General features: G+C 40.2%; 1 protein-coding gene across 1 annotated transcript; it reads left to right on the forward strand.

Moving 5' to 3' along the window:
* Positions 1-3847: 3847 nt before the first annotated feature.
* Positions 3848-9399, forward strand: c7h1orf53 (chromosome 7 C1orf53 homolog). Its single transcript, XM_053322243.1, has 3 exons — positions 3848-4328; positions 6602-6703; positions 7840-9399. The coding sequence occupies exons 1-3, from the start codon at positions 4044-4046 to the stop codon at positions 7909-7911; spliced, it is 459 nt and encodes a 152-aa protein (XP_053178218.1). The 5' UTR covers positions 3848-4043; the 3' UTR covers positions 7912-9399.
* Positions 9400-17007: the final 7608 nt, after the last annotated feature.

Below are 17007 nucleotides of genomic sequence, written 5' to 3' on the forward strand. Positions count from 1 at the left end.
TTCAGCACCACGGTGGTTATTTCCCACAACAAACACCACTCCAGGAAGTGCTGTCAAAGATTTGGTGACGTCAGCGCGTCAGATGAGCACCTTGCTGCTGCTTCTGCCTGCAAGCATCTTTTCCTCCACTTTGGATGAGTAACAAGCATGACGAACACAGCAGACCTGATGCATGTGATTTTTACCCTTGATAAATAAATAAAAGCACAACGTGTTTTCCTGTGAGACTTCCGTATTAATTCAATAATTGTGCCAGCGGTAGCCTGCAGCATGGATTCCCAAAGTGGGGTCCAGGGACTATCAGGTGGGCAGATGTGAGTGAAGAGTGTGAAACCTGTGAGCAGAATAGTCATACCTACATTCCCTCAGTGGGCTAACTTCTGGCCAATGAAATAATAGGAATTAAATTAAAATATTCCACTTTTTTTTCTGGGGACCCCCTGGACCCCACTTGGAGAAGCACTGGCCTTAAGGCTTCCAAGAGGCAAAATGAGAGGTAGTATAAACCTGCAATTATTGATTTATTTGCCATTTGGGTGCAACAGGACAACCTGTAAACCTGTAAAACAGCACACTATCACATTATAGCCTGAAGTTGATATGGTAAACAGTTGCTTATTTTCCTCTCTCTTATTTAAACACCCAGGAGACACTGACCAACATTAGCATTTATTTGTATTTTGCTTCCACTAACTCCCAAGGGATATCTGGCGCTTTAGTGGCTAAATACCCCACATCTTCACCAACTTGCCCCTAGATTTTTTCGCGTGTGGTGAAAATGTGCTTTCTATGCCTTAAAATAACACTGATGAGAATGATGAGAGTGAGCGACAACTGTGAAGTTGCAGTTAGGACACCAAAACAATCAGCTGAAAGACACTAAAATGCTCCATAGAGCTGAGGGACACTGCAGAGTCAGACAATAAATTACTACCAGCAAGGTAAAGCAATTTTCAGCTTCGGGATCTCAGAGACCCAAGCAGCAGGTTCACTGTTGCAAATTGGTCACAGTTATTTATGCATAATATTAATTGAGGTGTGCCAATGTATATCCTGCATAATAAGCCATTTTTTGGCCCTCCTTGTAGAGGAGCCCAGTCCAAAGTAACATAAGACCTCTATTATTTCAATGTTAAATTGTATTCACATGAATCATATTTCTAAAGCAAAAGTGACAGGGAACACAGTAGGTGGGTCTGGAGACCAAACAGCTAATGTAATCTGGCCATGTTAATGAACAAGTTAATCTGGCCATGTTCAAAGTTGATCAAATCGGGATTACATACAGAAATAAGATACACAAATTGACCAGAGTGATTGGTTTGATCAGTTGGACTATGTAATATTGATGCACATGTCTCAAATGTCTTAACTACACAAAAATTGCACTTGAATGAGGCAATCTCCAGCTGGGGCAGTGGGGCCCTAAAGGTTAAATAAATGCATTTTATCTGAAAGGTAGACAGTTTACTGTAAATGTGGGAAAGTGAAAAGTCACACTTGCCCCTCCCTTATTACTATAACTGAAGAAGACTGGTGAAGCCTGGCATGATGACTTGACTTTCCCCTGCGTAATTACAGTGTGTCATCTATGTGCTCCTTAAAGTAACCACGGTAGACTACAGTCCAGAGTATGACATAACTGCTGAAATTGCAATACCTAACTCAGTTACATAAGCTTTTTAATCATGAAAACTGTGTATCATACAAACCACATATAGAATCAACTGTGTATGGATATTATAATCTGCTTCAGGACTCTACATTAAATGAATTGTTCATGATTTAGCTGAGTCACTTAAATCCTTAAAGGGTAATACACCCAAATGATAAAATATTGTATTACTGTATTTTATTGTATTGTACTTCTATAATATTGCACAGCTCAGCATTTTAATTTCAATGGGGCCGTTCCTTGTTCCCTGGGCACATGTGCTGATTCACAGCTGTTAACCTATATAAGCCTACAGAGTCAGTCATTCATTTGACATCAAACCAACTCCATAAAGTAACACCATGGCATAATCAATAACTGTTTTGATGTTCATCTTTGGGGAGATGTATGTCTCTGTATGGATGTTGAATACAGCGCAATATATATTCTGTATTAGGGTGGACTTCCCTTTTAGTGTTTGCATTGAATCTCATGTTTAAGCAATATTTGTCCCATGGTAAATTGAAAGCAATAGCTTGGATGTACTTCTCTCTCCTCTCCAGAGAGTCTGCCTGGATCAGAGCCAGATTTCTTCAGGCTGACTGGAAGGTAATTAAGTGGCAGTAGACTGGGGCATGCTGTTTCAGGCGTCCGTATGAAATGATAATGGCAGGGCTGCTGCCTTAACTTAAAAAAAACAATATGACACACACATGCACACATGCACACACACAAATACACACAAAGAGACACATACATGAAGCTATGAATCTTGGCTATACTGGATCCAGAGAGGTTTCACATTTCAAGGAACTGCAAAGAGTAAACTGTCCCAGATTATAATCATTTAAGAGAAGCTAACACTGAATAAAGGGACAATACACTGCACCATTGTCCTTCTGAGGCCTGGTAAATATATTTTATAATTGTTTGAAACATTTGGCCTAGCTTAGGTGCACATGATTTATCTTGCTGAATTGAAGAAAATATACAACAAGGATTCCCTGTGTTTTTTTCATGGAAATACTGTCTGGCCCAAATGCAGCCCCAACAAAAATATCTTGCTTTACGGTCTATTGCATTTTAAATTTGTAATACATCTGTAGTATCTTGTTAAGATAAATGCATTTTCATGGAGAACAAACTGTTTTTGTATATATATATATAGAGCACTTTTCCACAATGTTCCCCACACAAAGCATACATTAATTAATTTTTTTCTAGTGATATGTAACTTGTCTGAGGGTAAATTGACCCCACAATGTCAGTCAAAAGACACTTGTCAGGTTTAATTAACCAGAATTCTGGAGTAGACACATCATCAGAGGTGGCTTACAGCGGTGGATAACCTTGAAAGGACTCATTAATGTCCACTCATCAACCTTGCATTGCTTAGTCCAAGTCGCAATATTACTTTAATATAACTGGGGAAGGTGTCTTTGTTTGCAATCCAATCTGGCCAAGGAGAGCCAAGCTAGGCATTTATAGGGATGGTGAACGTCTGTCTGCATGATTTACTATCTATATACACACTTATACACATATAGTATGGCTCACAAAATTTCACAGAACACTGACAAATGTTTTCATGTTAACAATTTCTTCAGTAGAGAGTATTTCTAATTAAAACGGTTCCAATTGAGCTCTGTGTATTAGTAGGGACTCTGTTTTCTTTAAAGAATATATTTTTAAGTGCAATTTTTCAGTGCTCTTTTTTTTTTTTGAGCACCTCAAATTAAATATAATTTGGATGTCGCAGAAAACTCAGACATGGACATCTCAAAACCTGTACAAATAATGACAATAGTATCTGCATAGGCACCACTGGGCGCAAATGAGGAAATATACTTCTTTAAAATGTGGGTAAACTAACCCTTTAATTGGTATCAAACTTGTGCAATATTTCATTTAAGAAGAATCGTGTCTCTATTGGCAGTTTGCTTTTTGCTGAACACTTTATTTACTTTAGTGGTGTGATAACATTTTTTAAATCTGTGTTTATATACTGCATATTTGATTGGGGGGGGGTTCTCAGTAGTGTGTATCTAGTTCAGCTCATATTTTTAGTAGCTGCTTTGAGCCAGCAGGGGCGCTGTATGGAGCAGTGGATCCTTGTTATGTGATGGTCACATGTCACCGCTGTGACGACGCAGAGCAGGAAGTAAAAGACATTTCTGTGCAGGAGAAGAGGAGGCAGAAAGTAAACATGCAACATTGACATTATTTGATAGTAACCCACATGCTAATGTAATCTGTCGCTGTTACAGTGTTTAGTGAAGACATTGTCTATTAATCCAGAGTCTTGCGCCTTTTCTTGCCTAAATTTGCAAGACGAGAAACAATGTAAAAGTTTTCTCATGTAGCAACTTTTAAAGCTCTTACATGCAGCATGCTTCACCAACACTACCAGCGTAAAGCACTGGTCAGCAGACTGATTCTTCTTCATGTCCACTTTAAAAAACGACTCATAACAATGTCAATACCGGACTTATCAGAGGAGAGCTCGAGTAAGCGAGTGAGAGGCAACAGTGTGTTACAGATGAATAAGGACAGGAGTGAAGCACCCCTCAATGACGTGGTGGCAAACAGCAGGGGGGCTGAAAACGACCCCGCTGCCAGAAAGTCTACAGAGGAAGAAATGGCCATTCACAGGAGCCATAGAGAGGCTTGTGAGGTAAGATCTATCACTTGCAAGACTTCAAATAGATGTTGATCTGTCTGATTACCACGATTAGGCATAATCACTTATAGCTGGATGTCCCCACGTGTTTTTTATTTATTTTTGCTGGTTATGATTTCAACTGAACTGCATAAATGGAAATATATAATGTAACAATGTAAAAGCATTGGGGTATTGCAGCATTACATTTTTACATTAGTGAGAGTACAATGTGATCAACAAAGTGTTTTAAAAAACATTAAAAGCACTCATCATGAGTTATTCTATGATGTTATTGAAGTATTATTACTGTATTTACATGTAAGCAGCATTGCAATGTAAGTCACTTTGGTGCTAATTTACCTACCTTTGAATGTTGTTAAGGTATGCAATGTTTTACCAGATGACTATATGTTTTGTATGTAAAGTCTGCATCTGCAAAGTAACTATAGTTGTCATAATATTAGGAGAAAAGTTCAATATTAGGGTAGTATGAAGAAACACAAAATGAAATACTCAAGCAAAATACAAATACTTCTGTTACTTGAGAAAAATGAATGTTATTTCCTAAACTAAAATCAAGAGAATAAAATACTAATGATGCATTCTGTCATTAGTGAATAGTTTATAGAGAAATTCTAGTATTCCTCACTTTACTTGATATATCCTAGAATGTATTCTATGAGTGCAAAAAGTGCTATGGTGAAAATATATAGCAGTTATTTTAATCTACACAAATTGAATCTGTTTCTACATTCAAAACATGTGACATCTGTTGTAAGATTTATTTCTGGAGCTTGTCCCAAAATTCATTTTTTTCTCCAGCATATTTCCCTGTGCTCCCAGATATGCATGTTGTGTAAATGTCCCAGTGTACAACAGGTGAAGCATTTCAAATCAGTATGACATAATTAAATTATTTTAACTAACTCCACCGTATTAACAGTTTCTAGTGGGCGACATGAAACAACAAACACATACGTCAATTCCATAATAAACCAAATATCAGCAATGCAAATTACACTGGATCAATAAGACTTAATGTAAGCTTATATCTGCTATAGTATGATAATATGATAATTACCAGCTGTGGTGCATCGCTAGAGCCCATTTGCAATGGACCCAAGTTTTCCACATGATTAAATGGCAAAATTAAAATGTACTGTAATTTCTATTAATTCAGTCTTTTCATTCTTACTTCCTAAATATAATATGACTTACAAGATATAGTATAAATGTATTATTTTCAGTACAAAGAAATTGTTGATTGAGCATATATGGTGCAAAATCCTGCCACATGTATCCTGCATTTACAGAAGTATAATTGTGTAATCATCCAATCGACTTGATATTATAAGAAGATTATAGTTTAAAAACACTTTTGTAATATTTTTACCACAAGCATACTTACCTATATGTCATATGAGTATATTTAATGATGATCATTTTCTTTGTCAGATCCATCATATTCACCAAATCGTAGTGGCTCTCCCATCAAGCAGAGCCAGTGAGCTGTGTGGTGGCAACAATAGTGAATAGGTGTCATCTGCATGCCTTTAGGCTTATCTGTTGTAAATATTGTGCTTCTGAGTGTGGATGAAGTTGAGGCAAGTTGGCCGCGACCTGAGGAGAGTGGTAGAGCCTGGGTGGGAAAAGCACAATACAGAGGGGGCCCAGCTATGCCAACTTCACTATGTGGCACTGCAATGCCATGTGAAATGACAGGCCGTGTCACCAAAAGGCCTGGGGCCTTTTTCCCTTTGTGGCCTGTCAAAGCTCACCAACTAGTGGGCTCTCAGTTTGAAACAGACTGAGAGATGACATTTTCTAACTTCCTAAGGGATGGCAGAGGAGTTCAGTGTTTTCCACTTACAGAAGGTATTTCCGTGTCTGTGAATGGTTGGTTTCAAAGAGAGGATGATTGTGTCTAGAATATTTTTTTAACATCTGGGAAAGCTGAAGTGAATAAAAGCAAATGTATTATAGAGCCGCCAGTCAGTTAATCATTGCAGATTATCACCTACTGAATTTCACACAAAAGGACAGCACTAATTAATTAGTAATATCATAAGACATAGACTGTCTTACATCTGTTTCTTTACATGGGAGGTCATCCATTCCTACTTCTCCTTGACCCAAAGCAATCTGTTTCTATGTATATGTTCATATTCAGTATCGCGCCTCTGTGTGTAATGTATATGTATATGGTTATGTATGCGGGGGTCACACACCAGCATACGCGTTTGTATGTTGTACTAATTAAATAATAATATCTTCATTATGTTCAGGCGAAGAAGCAGATGTATGTCGACCCTTCCAGTGGATACAAGGTGTTCACAGAGTATGCCCACCTTCAGAGAGGGAAATGCTGTGGCAGCGCATGCAGACATGTGAGCTCTTTGTTTTTTTTCTGTTTTACCATGTTGTGTGTTCCTCTACTCCACTTCTTCTCTCCTTTCTGCTGTTAGTTTTGTGTGGTCCTACTCTGTCCTGTCCAACCCTGTTCTTTTCTTTTCTGCTCTGGGCCCTGTTCTCCAGTAATAATTTCATTGGGACATTAACGGTGTTTCAACAAATGCTCATTAAGAACAAGTGGGTGTGCATGGCTGTTAAGAGCATTTTAACATCAGCTGTGCATGATACTGAAAAAGATTAAGATCAACACAACACAAGTACAAAAAAATGCACCCAGATGTTTAGAATCATTCTATTTTGCATGTGAATGTGCTGCTGGATGCCAAATGATGCCAATATATGATGGCTAATATAATAATGGAAGACATATAGGCAAATCCACCTTGTTTACTTAAAGGGCACTCTCCAAATAATGATCAAATTAAAGTTTAGGACCATAATGCCAATTAAGTCCGGTTGATGACTCCGGTTGATACTTCATTTACTCCTTTACATGAACAGGAAGACGAAGATAGTGACACACCAGATTTAACTTTTTTCCCCTCTTGTGATTTCATTTTTTCAGATATTACTTGTGTAACCAATGAAAGGCTAAAATATGAGTTTGTTAATTATTTGTCTGACGTTGAGTCTATGTGGAACCAAACCCTGCTTTTATTCACTGACCGCATTACTTGTTATGATATTGGCTAAACAAAATTAATGAATAAAGAAATATTTTAAATGAAGCAGATAAGTCATAGTTACTCATGCAGGTGTTTCCAGGTTTTTTGGATGAAACCTTAAATCTACAAGCTGATAGGAAACACTCCCTAGTTCTTATGTCTTTTAAAAAGGCTGGGATAAGAAGTTGGTAGATACATATACAAGATAGCTTTTCATGATCACCTTCGCCTCAAAATCCTCCCAGTGAGTCTTGTTCTGGTCGGTTTGGTCCCCATTGTGTTTAATCACAAGCAGCTTTGTCTTCTCTTCTGTCCTGTCTCTTCCCATCCTCTCTTGTTATGTGTTGTCCTTTGCACATGTTCATGTCTTGCTCTCTGTGAGACACAACGTCTACTCCACATGAAGCCATTCAACACGATTTAATTATTTCATTTCTCTCCCTCAGTGTCCATATGGCCAAGTCAACGTGAAGGACCCTGCCATGAAGAAACAGTTTAATTCTCTATTTTATGTGTAGGCCTAACAAGCAAAAGGTAATATGCAAGATACTGTTTAGAATGGAGCCCACCACATGTTGCTTGTCTTCTGCCTGTCGTTATTTGGACTACTTTGAGAGTCATTTTTTATCAGTGTACTAAATGATGAAATATGGGTAGTGTTTGTGCAATACCTACCTCCTCTGAATTACAATTCTTTGGAATTTTTTTTCCCATTTTCATAAGACAGGGAAGGAGGGGAAAGGATTTGTTCACTAGAAACGCATGTAAAATAGTCTTTTTATCACATTTTTGTTTTGTTATATTTTTCAGATATTTTTATTGAATGTCCAATGAAATGCCTTGAGCTTCATTTTTCGTCTCTCTTTATGAGTATTTAATGTTTTGTGGTATTCTGCTCTTCTGATGCATTTACAAGGGTTGTGGGAGTATAGAGATGAAGACTGAAAGTGCATTTTAGATCTTCGCCCTCAAGACAAAGGGCATATAAGCAAAAGTAACTGCAGATATTCAGATGGAGTCTTGTGCTCTTTTGCTTTGCATCTCTTGTTATTTTTTTTCTCCCAAACGTACGACTGTATGAATATTAGCATCATTTACACCCCACAAGTGCTCGACTGAACTGTCTACCTTTGACTGAAATAGGCTACTGTGTTGTTAAAAATAAGCAGGGGCCAAGGGTCAGCCCTCACACTTGTGCTGTTTTTACACCACTTGATGGAATCAGGCTGTTAACAAACATGCCATGGACATCAACAGCAGCCCTCCCCACTGGACTCGCAGCTCAGCCTCCTGGCAACACTTGGCTACAGCACAGCACCCTGCGGCTGCTCTCCTGAGCTGCAGCCTAATGAACTCCTGGGCCCTCTTATCCCAGCACTGCAATAGATCAGCTCATGTTCAAGAGCATGCATAGAAGCACACATGCATAAGCAGACTTACTCCATCATAACACCCTGTGGCTCCTAATAGGCCAATATAGAATAAAGGTTGCACTGAACAGCACACTTTGTAGCCCACAGTATAGTACAACCTAAGGTCAAGCGCTCATACTGCACTACCTGTGCGTGCAAGAGATGTTGAGGAAAGATGCGCCACTTGATTTGTGAGTGCATGTGGGTAGGCAGTGCGATGCCTTCAGGCGCTGGCTCTGAACCTGCCACACACACTCGCCTGTCTCCGCCTGATTGGGCAAACAGCGTCGGGATGAGAGGATGTGTCTGCCGCGGAATTCTGTCGCAGCCGCCTACTTGGCGCGGCCACAATTTTCCACGGCAGGTGGGTCCCAAAGGCAAGTGCTTAGTGATCGGAGCAAAGCCCTGTGAGCGGCTACAAGGAGATTCATGATCCCAACAGTGCTGGGGAGGACAGGTTCTCGGGGACGCGTCGTCAGGCGGGATGAGAGGCGAAGTTATTTGGTGTTATTCTAAACTGAGGCAGCGGAGCGTGCGGCAGCAACATTTCTACAGCGGGACGGTGAAGGTGTCACACTCATCAAGTACCTGGGCCCGCTTGCCTGCCGCGGCTCTGCGGGTTTTGCCTAGGGACTTGTCTGTCACATTAAAGTAGATGCGTTGCCATTCAGGGCCTCGGCGGTCCCGCAGCCTGACCATGAAATAGGCCAACTTTCATGTCTGCCTCATCCCTCCTCGTCTACCCAATCCAGTGATGGCACAGTTTGAAATGTTTTTTTTTTTTCCCATCATGTTCTAGCTTAGCAGTTGGTGACTGAGACACAAACAGCACAACAATCCCTTCGACAGATTTATGTGGATACTTACTTGCAGAAAACATTAAAAATCTACTCCTCCCTCTACAACCAGACTGGTCAATTATCTTATTTAACTATAGAAACGTTGAGCTTTGTCTTACTGCAGTTACCCCCCCCCCCCCCCCCCCCCCCCGCCCAAAATGCTGTTTTCTTTTTTCCAAACAATGTTAAATTGCAGCATTGAACCAAAATGAATGTGATCCACTCATTTCTTTCCTACTTGCTACTCTGAGGTTGTTGGGGTTTTTTTTTTAAAGGCTTGCTTATCTTGTATTTAATTAGAGCTAATTTAATGTATTTGACAAGTTTATAGCATTATTGTTATTACTCTAGAATACCATAACCTGCCTTAATCATGATTGAGTTCACCTCGTCAATTTTGGCTGTTATACAAGCCCCACCATCCCAAAAAAATAAGCCCAGTCCAGTCTCATTTTCTTTAATTTTAGTTCTCAATATATAGGGGAATATATGCACATGTGCACCAATACGCACATATGCACAGGCAGTGGTATCCCGTTAGTGCAGATGTGCTCCCAAGTTACTTTAGCCAACTAGACATGTGAGGTGTTTATTTCAGGCATTTTGGACTGAACATCTCTGACCTTCAGCTGAAGCATATGCTGTGCTGGAGCGGAGTGGCAGCTACATATCGTGTGCCTTTCTACAGGACGATGGCACTAGCCGCAGAGAAAAAGAGAGCTGTCCAGTTTGGAACTGTGACCAGACAGGCTCTAGTCACAACCAGTTGACAGGCCAAGCAGCCCCCTCCTCCCTCAAACCCCCCCCTCCTCTATCTCAAACAGGCACAGCAGCCCTGCGGCCAATGGCCCCAACCACAGTCAGTTACAGTGGCTCCATCACTGTTGGCCAGACCAGCCAGAAACTGACACAGGGTTGGCGGGGGGAAAAAAACTCGAGTGTCAGCCGTATGATGGCTGAAAGGAACATCAGTCCCAGCGATTGGCCAGGCACTGCTTGGTATGATTGTGTGTGTGCATGCATGTGTTGACGCGTGCACATGTGTCTTGATATTCAAGCAGCATTTGAGCAGCCCCTACATCAACGTCTGGTCGTTCTACACAGAAAATGTCAGCTTGCCTCAGGGCAGCAGCCTCCGCAGTGGTCATATGGACAACTAGATCCCTGTGGTAGAATTAGTGATAAAAAACACACATGGCCACTGAGTGACAGTCAGCGCACCAGATTCCTTTGGACAGACAGGGCTGCAAATAGCACAGAGGAGCAGTTTCTCCCTCAGACCGCAACTGGTGGTCAGGCTCATGCCAGGCCAAGTCGTGGCCGCCAGATGAGCCCTGATAAAAGGAGAGTCAGGGGCAGTCACAGGCACCTAAGTGCCCGAGAAGCACTTTGGCCTGTTTACTTACTGGTGCAGTCACATCTGTGATTTCTTGTCTACAAAAGACAAGTGATGTAATGGCTTTTTTTTATTGCTTTTACATTGTAACCTCTAAAATATGTCACACTACGTCTCCTTCTGACTCTCTTTCCTAAATGAATGGTTGAAGTACAAAGAAATAGTTTGACAACACAATATGCAAGCATCAACTAAACCAGTTTGTCTACATAGAAAAACTGCGTTGCCCCAAAGGTTATATAGCGATAAAAAACATCCATCTATTATGTTTCCATGTCCTTTCTAGTGTGGCCAGATATGGACTAATATGTGCACCATTCCCCAGGAGGATACTCTGTCCCAGAGGAGATGCAGGGGGATGTGTGTGGAGGTGGCGGTGTGCTATTGGAGCTGTTCTGGAGGCAGGGAGGGGAGGCAGGCAGCAGTTGGTGTGCAGAGAGTAGAAGCTCAGGCTGGCTAGTTAAGAGCTTCTCTCTCCTATCCTCCATCTGCCAGGGACCGAGGTTGTGATTTGAGCTCCAGCAGAGCAGAGCAGGGAGGAGATCGAAGGAGGGGTGGAGGGAAGTAGGGGATGGGGGGGGGGGGTGAAGGGAGGAGGAGGAGGAGGGGGGTGGGGGGGTAGTGTGGTTGGAAGAGACAGAAAAGAGAAAGTGGAAGAAGCGGGGAGCTGGAGGAGGAGGGGAAAAAGTGAGGGAGAAAGACCTGGAGAGAGAAAATAAGGGTGGAAATGAAAAACAGGATACATGGGGATTGAGACGCCTCAAAAATCTATTTATAGGCTTATTCTTGTCTATCATTATTTTTCTAAATCACTGTTAGACATTTTAATTCTGGGTATCAGCAATAAAAACAGCACTCTGGCTGTATTTCATCACTGCTTGTGCATTTTGATATTTCCTCCCCCCCCCATAATTATGAAGCCATGTCCACTGTGTGTTTGTAAATATTTCCAGGATGTCTCACCATCCTCTCACCCACCCACCAGGTTCATGTGACTGGGATACATGTGACTGGGATACAGCTTTACAGTGCTTCACTCCTCCCTCTGTTCCTCCTCCTCAAACCCCCCTTCCCTTTCCCTTCCCTTCCCACTCCTCTCCTTCATTCTGTCAGTGTTTAGCCTGTGGTTCCCTACACCACAGTGGATCCTGGGAGAGCCTTCCCGCCTCCTCCTCCTTCCTCTCCTCCTCCCTGCCTCTCTTCCTCAGTTGCTTTTCTGGCCATGCTTTGGGAGTGACTGAGAGCTGAGTGTCACTTGAGGTGACCCAGAAATGATAACGCCAGATGAACCCTGGATGTGTGGTAATCTAACCACCATGCCCTACAGCAGAGAGGAGCCAAGCAGGCAGGGAAGAAGGCAGGCAGGCAGGCAGGCATCCCGGGTTGGTGCTCTATATCTGTGGTTTCACCATTGAACCATGCTGCAGAGCCTGTCCTGGGTATCATTCTCAGAAAACGCTGTGCGCTCCGTACACGTTGTGGTACACAGTGAAATGGATCTCAGTGCCGTTGCATTATTGATGAGATACATTGTGATGTCAAACCAGGCGGAAGGAGCGAAGCAAAATGACTGTTAGCAGTATGCCACATGATCATTTATGCAAGCAGTACAGAGGTTTAATTAATTGTCACCCTTCGCTCTCAGCCCCAGTGCTCACTCAGACATTATTCTATTCACTTGTTGTCAATTGAAATCAGTCCATCTATACCTCATTGTTTTGTCCTCCAAGTGGCCAGTGAGAGTAGCTTTGGGTCATCCTGTCTTCTGGATGACCTCCCTTTGTCATGTTAACAGTAAATATACAATCCAGGTGGAGGCACCATGCATTTAAAAGTGTTTTACATTTTGTTACCACTGTTATTATTCAGTGGCTGGTTGTCTTTTTGTTCAGGTGAATAATAATCCAATGCATTAGAAAAATGAACATTATATTAATTGTATTTTAATTTAATAGAGGAAACGTTATCTCATTAGTGGTCAAGTACAAGAACATCTTCAAAACATAAACAGCATTAATATTTAGGCTACTTAAACTTGGCATTATTAAGCAGTGGTGAATTTTTCATCATCAACATTTCTTTATTCATTAGATGTTGTCATATGAAGCCAAATGTGTGCAGAATGAGAAATGCATTCAATGTTACATTGAATTTATATGAAGTTTGTCAGCACGATTCTCCAGGAGAGATAGATGGAGATACATACGTCACACCTCACAGGAAACGAAATATGAACCCAAGAATAAAATTATTTTTAACATTGTTGCTATTTTTAGAGGATTCATTCAATATAATCAGTGGACAATATATTCCAGAGGATGTGCATGGTTATACATTTCCCCTCAAAATTTAATGCATTATTTACACCTGCACCGTTTTGATGACGTTGAAATTAACCAGCGTTTGCCATAAAAAAGGGAGTTTTCTGTAATCATTAGACTACCACTGTTTGATTTAGCTTATATTCTCCCATATTTAGATTCAAATCCACACAATAAATACGAGTTAAACCATTAAAAAATTTAGCACTTTCATGTCGAAAATGATTTCGTATTTTGTCATTTAGTGTTGTCAGTCCATTTTCATTTTTTCCCTGCAGGCTTGTTTTGTTGTGCTCCATATCTTTGTCGGATTGATTGATCTGGTTTGACTATAGACCTATCTAATGATTTATTCACACAAACCTCTGTTCTCCAACCACTGTAATTAGAGCTGCTGTACTCATTTGATTTCAACACCATAACTAAGGTATAAGAGATACGCAATTATACATTTTGGGGTTAGTCATTTCATTATGGTTATATATATTAATGTGCTTGAACCTACTTTACGCTCATTGAAAAATGTCGTGCTCGTCTTTTGGCTTTAAAATAAAACTTTAGGATCTGACTTAATATACTATAGTTTTGATAGCATTTAAATGGGAAAACACACCTAAAATATTCCTAAATCGTATATGTAATGTAATGTTACTTCTTTGCCCATATGACGATTATCGACTCCATATCATGTAGTTTATCCTTCTGTAATCTTTGGCTACATTACAGATTATAACCTACATGCTGAGTAGGCCATTGGCTCGTGGCTTCATATTTTCTGTGCATTCGTGTGTGCTGTGGTGCGCTGAAGGCTGCCTGCATATGACAGAGGAATATTTAAATGTCTCGTGTTTTAATTGACGCTCGAACTAGAACTGGAGCTCAGAAACGAGGAACAGCCCCCATCTACCGGCAGCGTCTCCTCTGTCTCCTCTGCACGCTGCAGACAGTCCGGAGCTCCTCAGCCTGCACTCTGCAAAAGGATCTCACACAACACTGCCTCAGGTAAGAGCTTCTCTATAGCAGATATGTGTCTTTTTGGGAATATATAACAGGTTTATTAACAAAAAAAGGGGGAGGAACGACAGTGAAAAGCTTGTGAAGCAATGCGCGACTGATCCAATGCATGAAAAATAAATCAAGAAGTGACATGGCTAATATTATCAGGGATGTAAAAGGAAGCTGAGCCCACCAAAACTCACTCTTCTTATGCTATATATTTGCGTAATTTTAATAAATATTTTTAGCCTGACACAAATCTTAATGGTCTAAATTTACACGCAGTATTACTGTCATGTTAGATGTCTGGACGATACAGGTGAAAATATAATAAACATTTTCGAAAATATTAGCAAGTAATTTTGTTTTAGTAGCTGACTTATAAGTTGTTTTATAAAAAATAGTAGAAGTCAGTGGCTCCCTGGCCCATCCTGGATATGCACGCCATTGTAAACATGATGAATACTGTTTTGATTGAACTTTTTTCTCTTTGTTTTTTAAATGGCGTCCAGGTTTTAAACGAAACACGGTTACTGTGCACGAATAAGCAGCAATTATTATGCGTTTTTTTAAAAGCCTTAATTTGGTCAAACAAGATCACAAATCTAAAATTAGGGCAAATCATTCTCATTAACTCAACGAAAAATGACACAACATCGCCCAGATTAAGTTACTTCCATTTATTTTAAGGCAGTAACGACATGTGATAGGTAACACATTAACTAAGATGGATACATTAAAGACATAGATTTAGAAAACAATGAAGAGCAGAATTATTATTTCCAATTCAGGCACTTAGTTTTGATAAAAGAGCGATTTCACACATTGTATCTCTGTAGAAAAACTGACATTATGAAATGATTGTAGAAAGTCATTAGTAGGCTACACCACTACACTGCCTATTTAGTAACATCCCAATTAGATTCAAAGAAAAGAAAAACAAAACAACACGACAACAAAAAGACATGATTCCCTCAGCCCCTTGTGTTCACTGACACATTGTTAAACCCTCTTCAGTCAAATGAAATGTCACTGCTGGAGGCAACGGCTCAAATCAGTATTCTTTATCGACATTAACGCTATGATAGATGTCTTCATAAATAATACGAACATGTACGCAGTGTAATATGTGTCCAGTTTTTTGGAAATCATTAGTTGCCCTTTTTCTCTTTTTTTGTTTCCGGGAAAGATTTAGGGAGGGAGAAAAAACAGCAGCCACATTAAATATCACACAGAGTTGAGTTGATCATTCCTCTCAGGGTGTCTTTGTCCAGGTGAAATGAAATCCGTGTGTCCCTTTCACCGCTCTCTCGCTGGTGCTGAGACACTGACAGAGCGCACAGCTGCAGGTCCAGTCCGTCCAGGAGGGTTACAGCCTTGTCTTATAGCGCTGTTATCAAGGGGCCTCCAATTAAAGCCAACACAACTTCATGGTGTGTGTGTGTGTGTGTGTGTGTGTGTGTGTGTATGTGTGTGTGTGTGTGTGTGTAAGGTGGGGGCGGGAGAAGGGGTGCACATGATAATGTAACACGTCTTGAGATGAAGCATCCACACCTGCAAAACCCCCCAGAGCCTCAGTAAATCTATTAATGGGACCAAAGCCAGTGTGTATTGTTTTATGGCAAAAAATTTGAAGTCATCGACCTTGCCTCGTTAGCCAAGATTTCAGCTGTACATGCCTGTGCTGTTTTTGTCAAAATACAGACCTTGAGCTGCTTCATTTTGGTTTGTTGTCACCATATTTGGCCTGTATATGCTACAAGACGGTAAAAACCATCCAGTCTGGCTATTTTCTTTTTAAAATTGCGCTACAAAGATTACACACCCTTTTAAAAAACTGACACAGATCTTTCTAGTGCAGCTTCACAGTCGACTGTATAGATTATATCACTTAAATTATAAATAAGATTTGTGAAACATGTTCTGAAAATATGCGGTAACGTGTGAGGGATTTCCCTGTGCTGACCACTCACTGGAGATAGATTTTTTAAAAATGTCTTCTATCTACATGCTTCTTGTTGCATATCCTGTAAGATAAATTAAATATGTTCACAATTACAATCATGTTTCTCTTATCATAATAGAAACTCTCCTGCAGGTTAACACGTTTCTGGCCTATTTCTTAAGATAAAGAAAAGAGAAGAGCCGTGTTAATGAATGCTCGCCACTGATTCCTGTTTTAAATGAACGTTTAATAGAGAGCGACATTGATCCCGTGCTGAAAACACTCGCCTATATTTGTATAAAAGAGGAGTTTGCTTCGTCGCCTCATCAAATTATACTATTATACATAAAGCATCAAACACTAAGTGCTTAGAAAAAAACTAATTGGTTTGTGGTTATCTAATTTAAGTGAAGAGGCTGTCATGGTGTTAAGATTTTATTTCTTTTTTATTTTAACAAAAAAATCTCATTCATTCGTGTTTTTAAAAAATCCCCATTCTTTCAAATTGTTAAATGCAATCTGTCCCCGCCCTCCAGCCTATCACTGATCACTGCCCCGCCCCAAACAACACATACATAAACACACACTGTTATAATGTTATTTTGGGACAACTAAACAACCTGATTAAGGACAAATTAAACCTCTAAACCTGTGAGGTTTTTAAATAATGTAGTTTCATAATAAAAATCATGCTAAATTAAAAAA

Source organism: Scomber japonicus, chromosome 7, assembly GCF_027409825.1.
Source record: "Scomber japonicus isolate fScoJap1 chromosome 7, fScoJap1.pri, whole genome shotgun sequence".
Classification (NCBI taxonomy): Eukaryota; Metazoa; Chordata; class Actinopteri; order Scombriformes; family Scombridae; genus Scomber; species Scomber japonicus.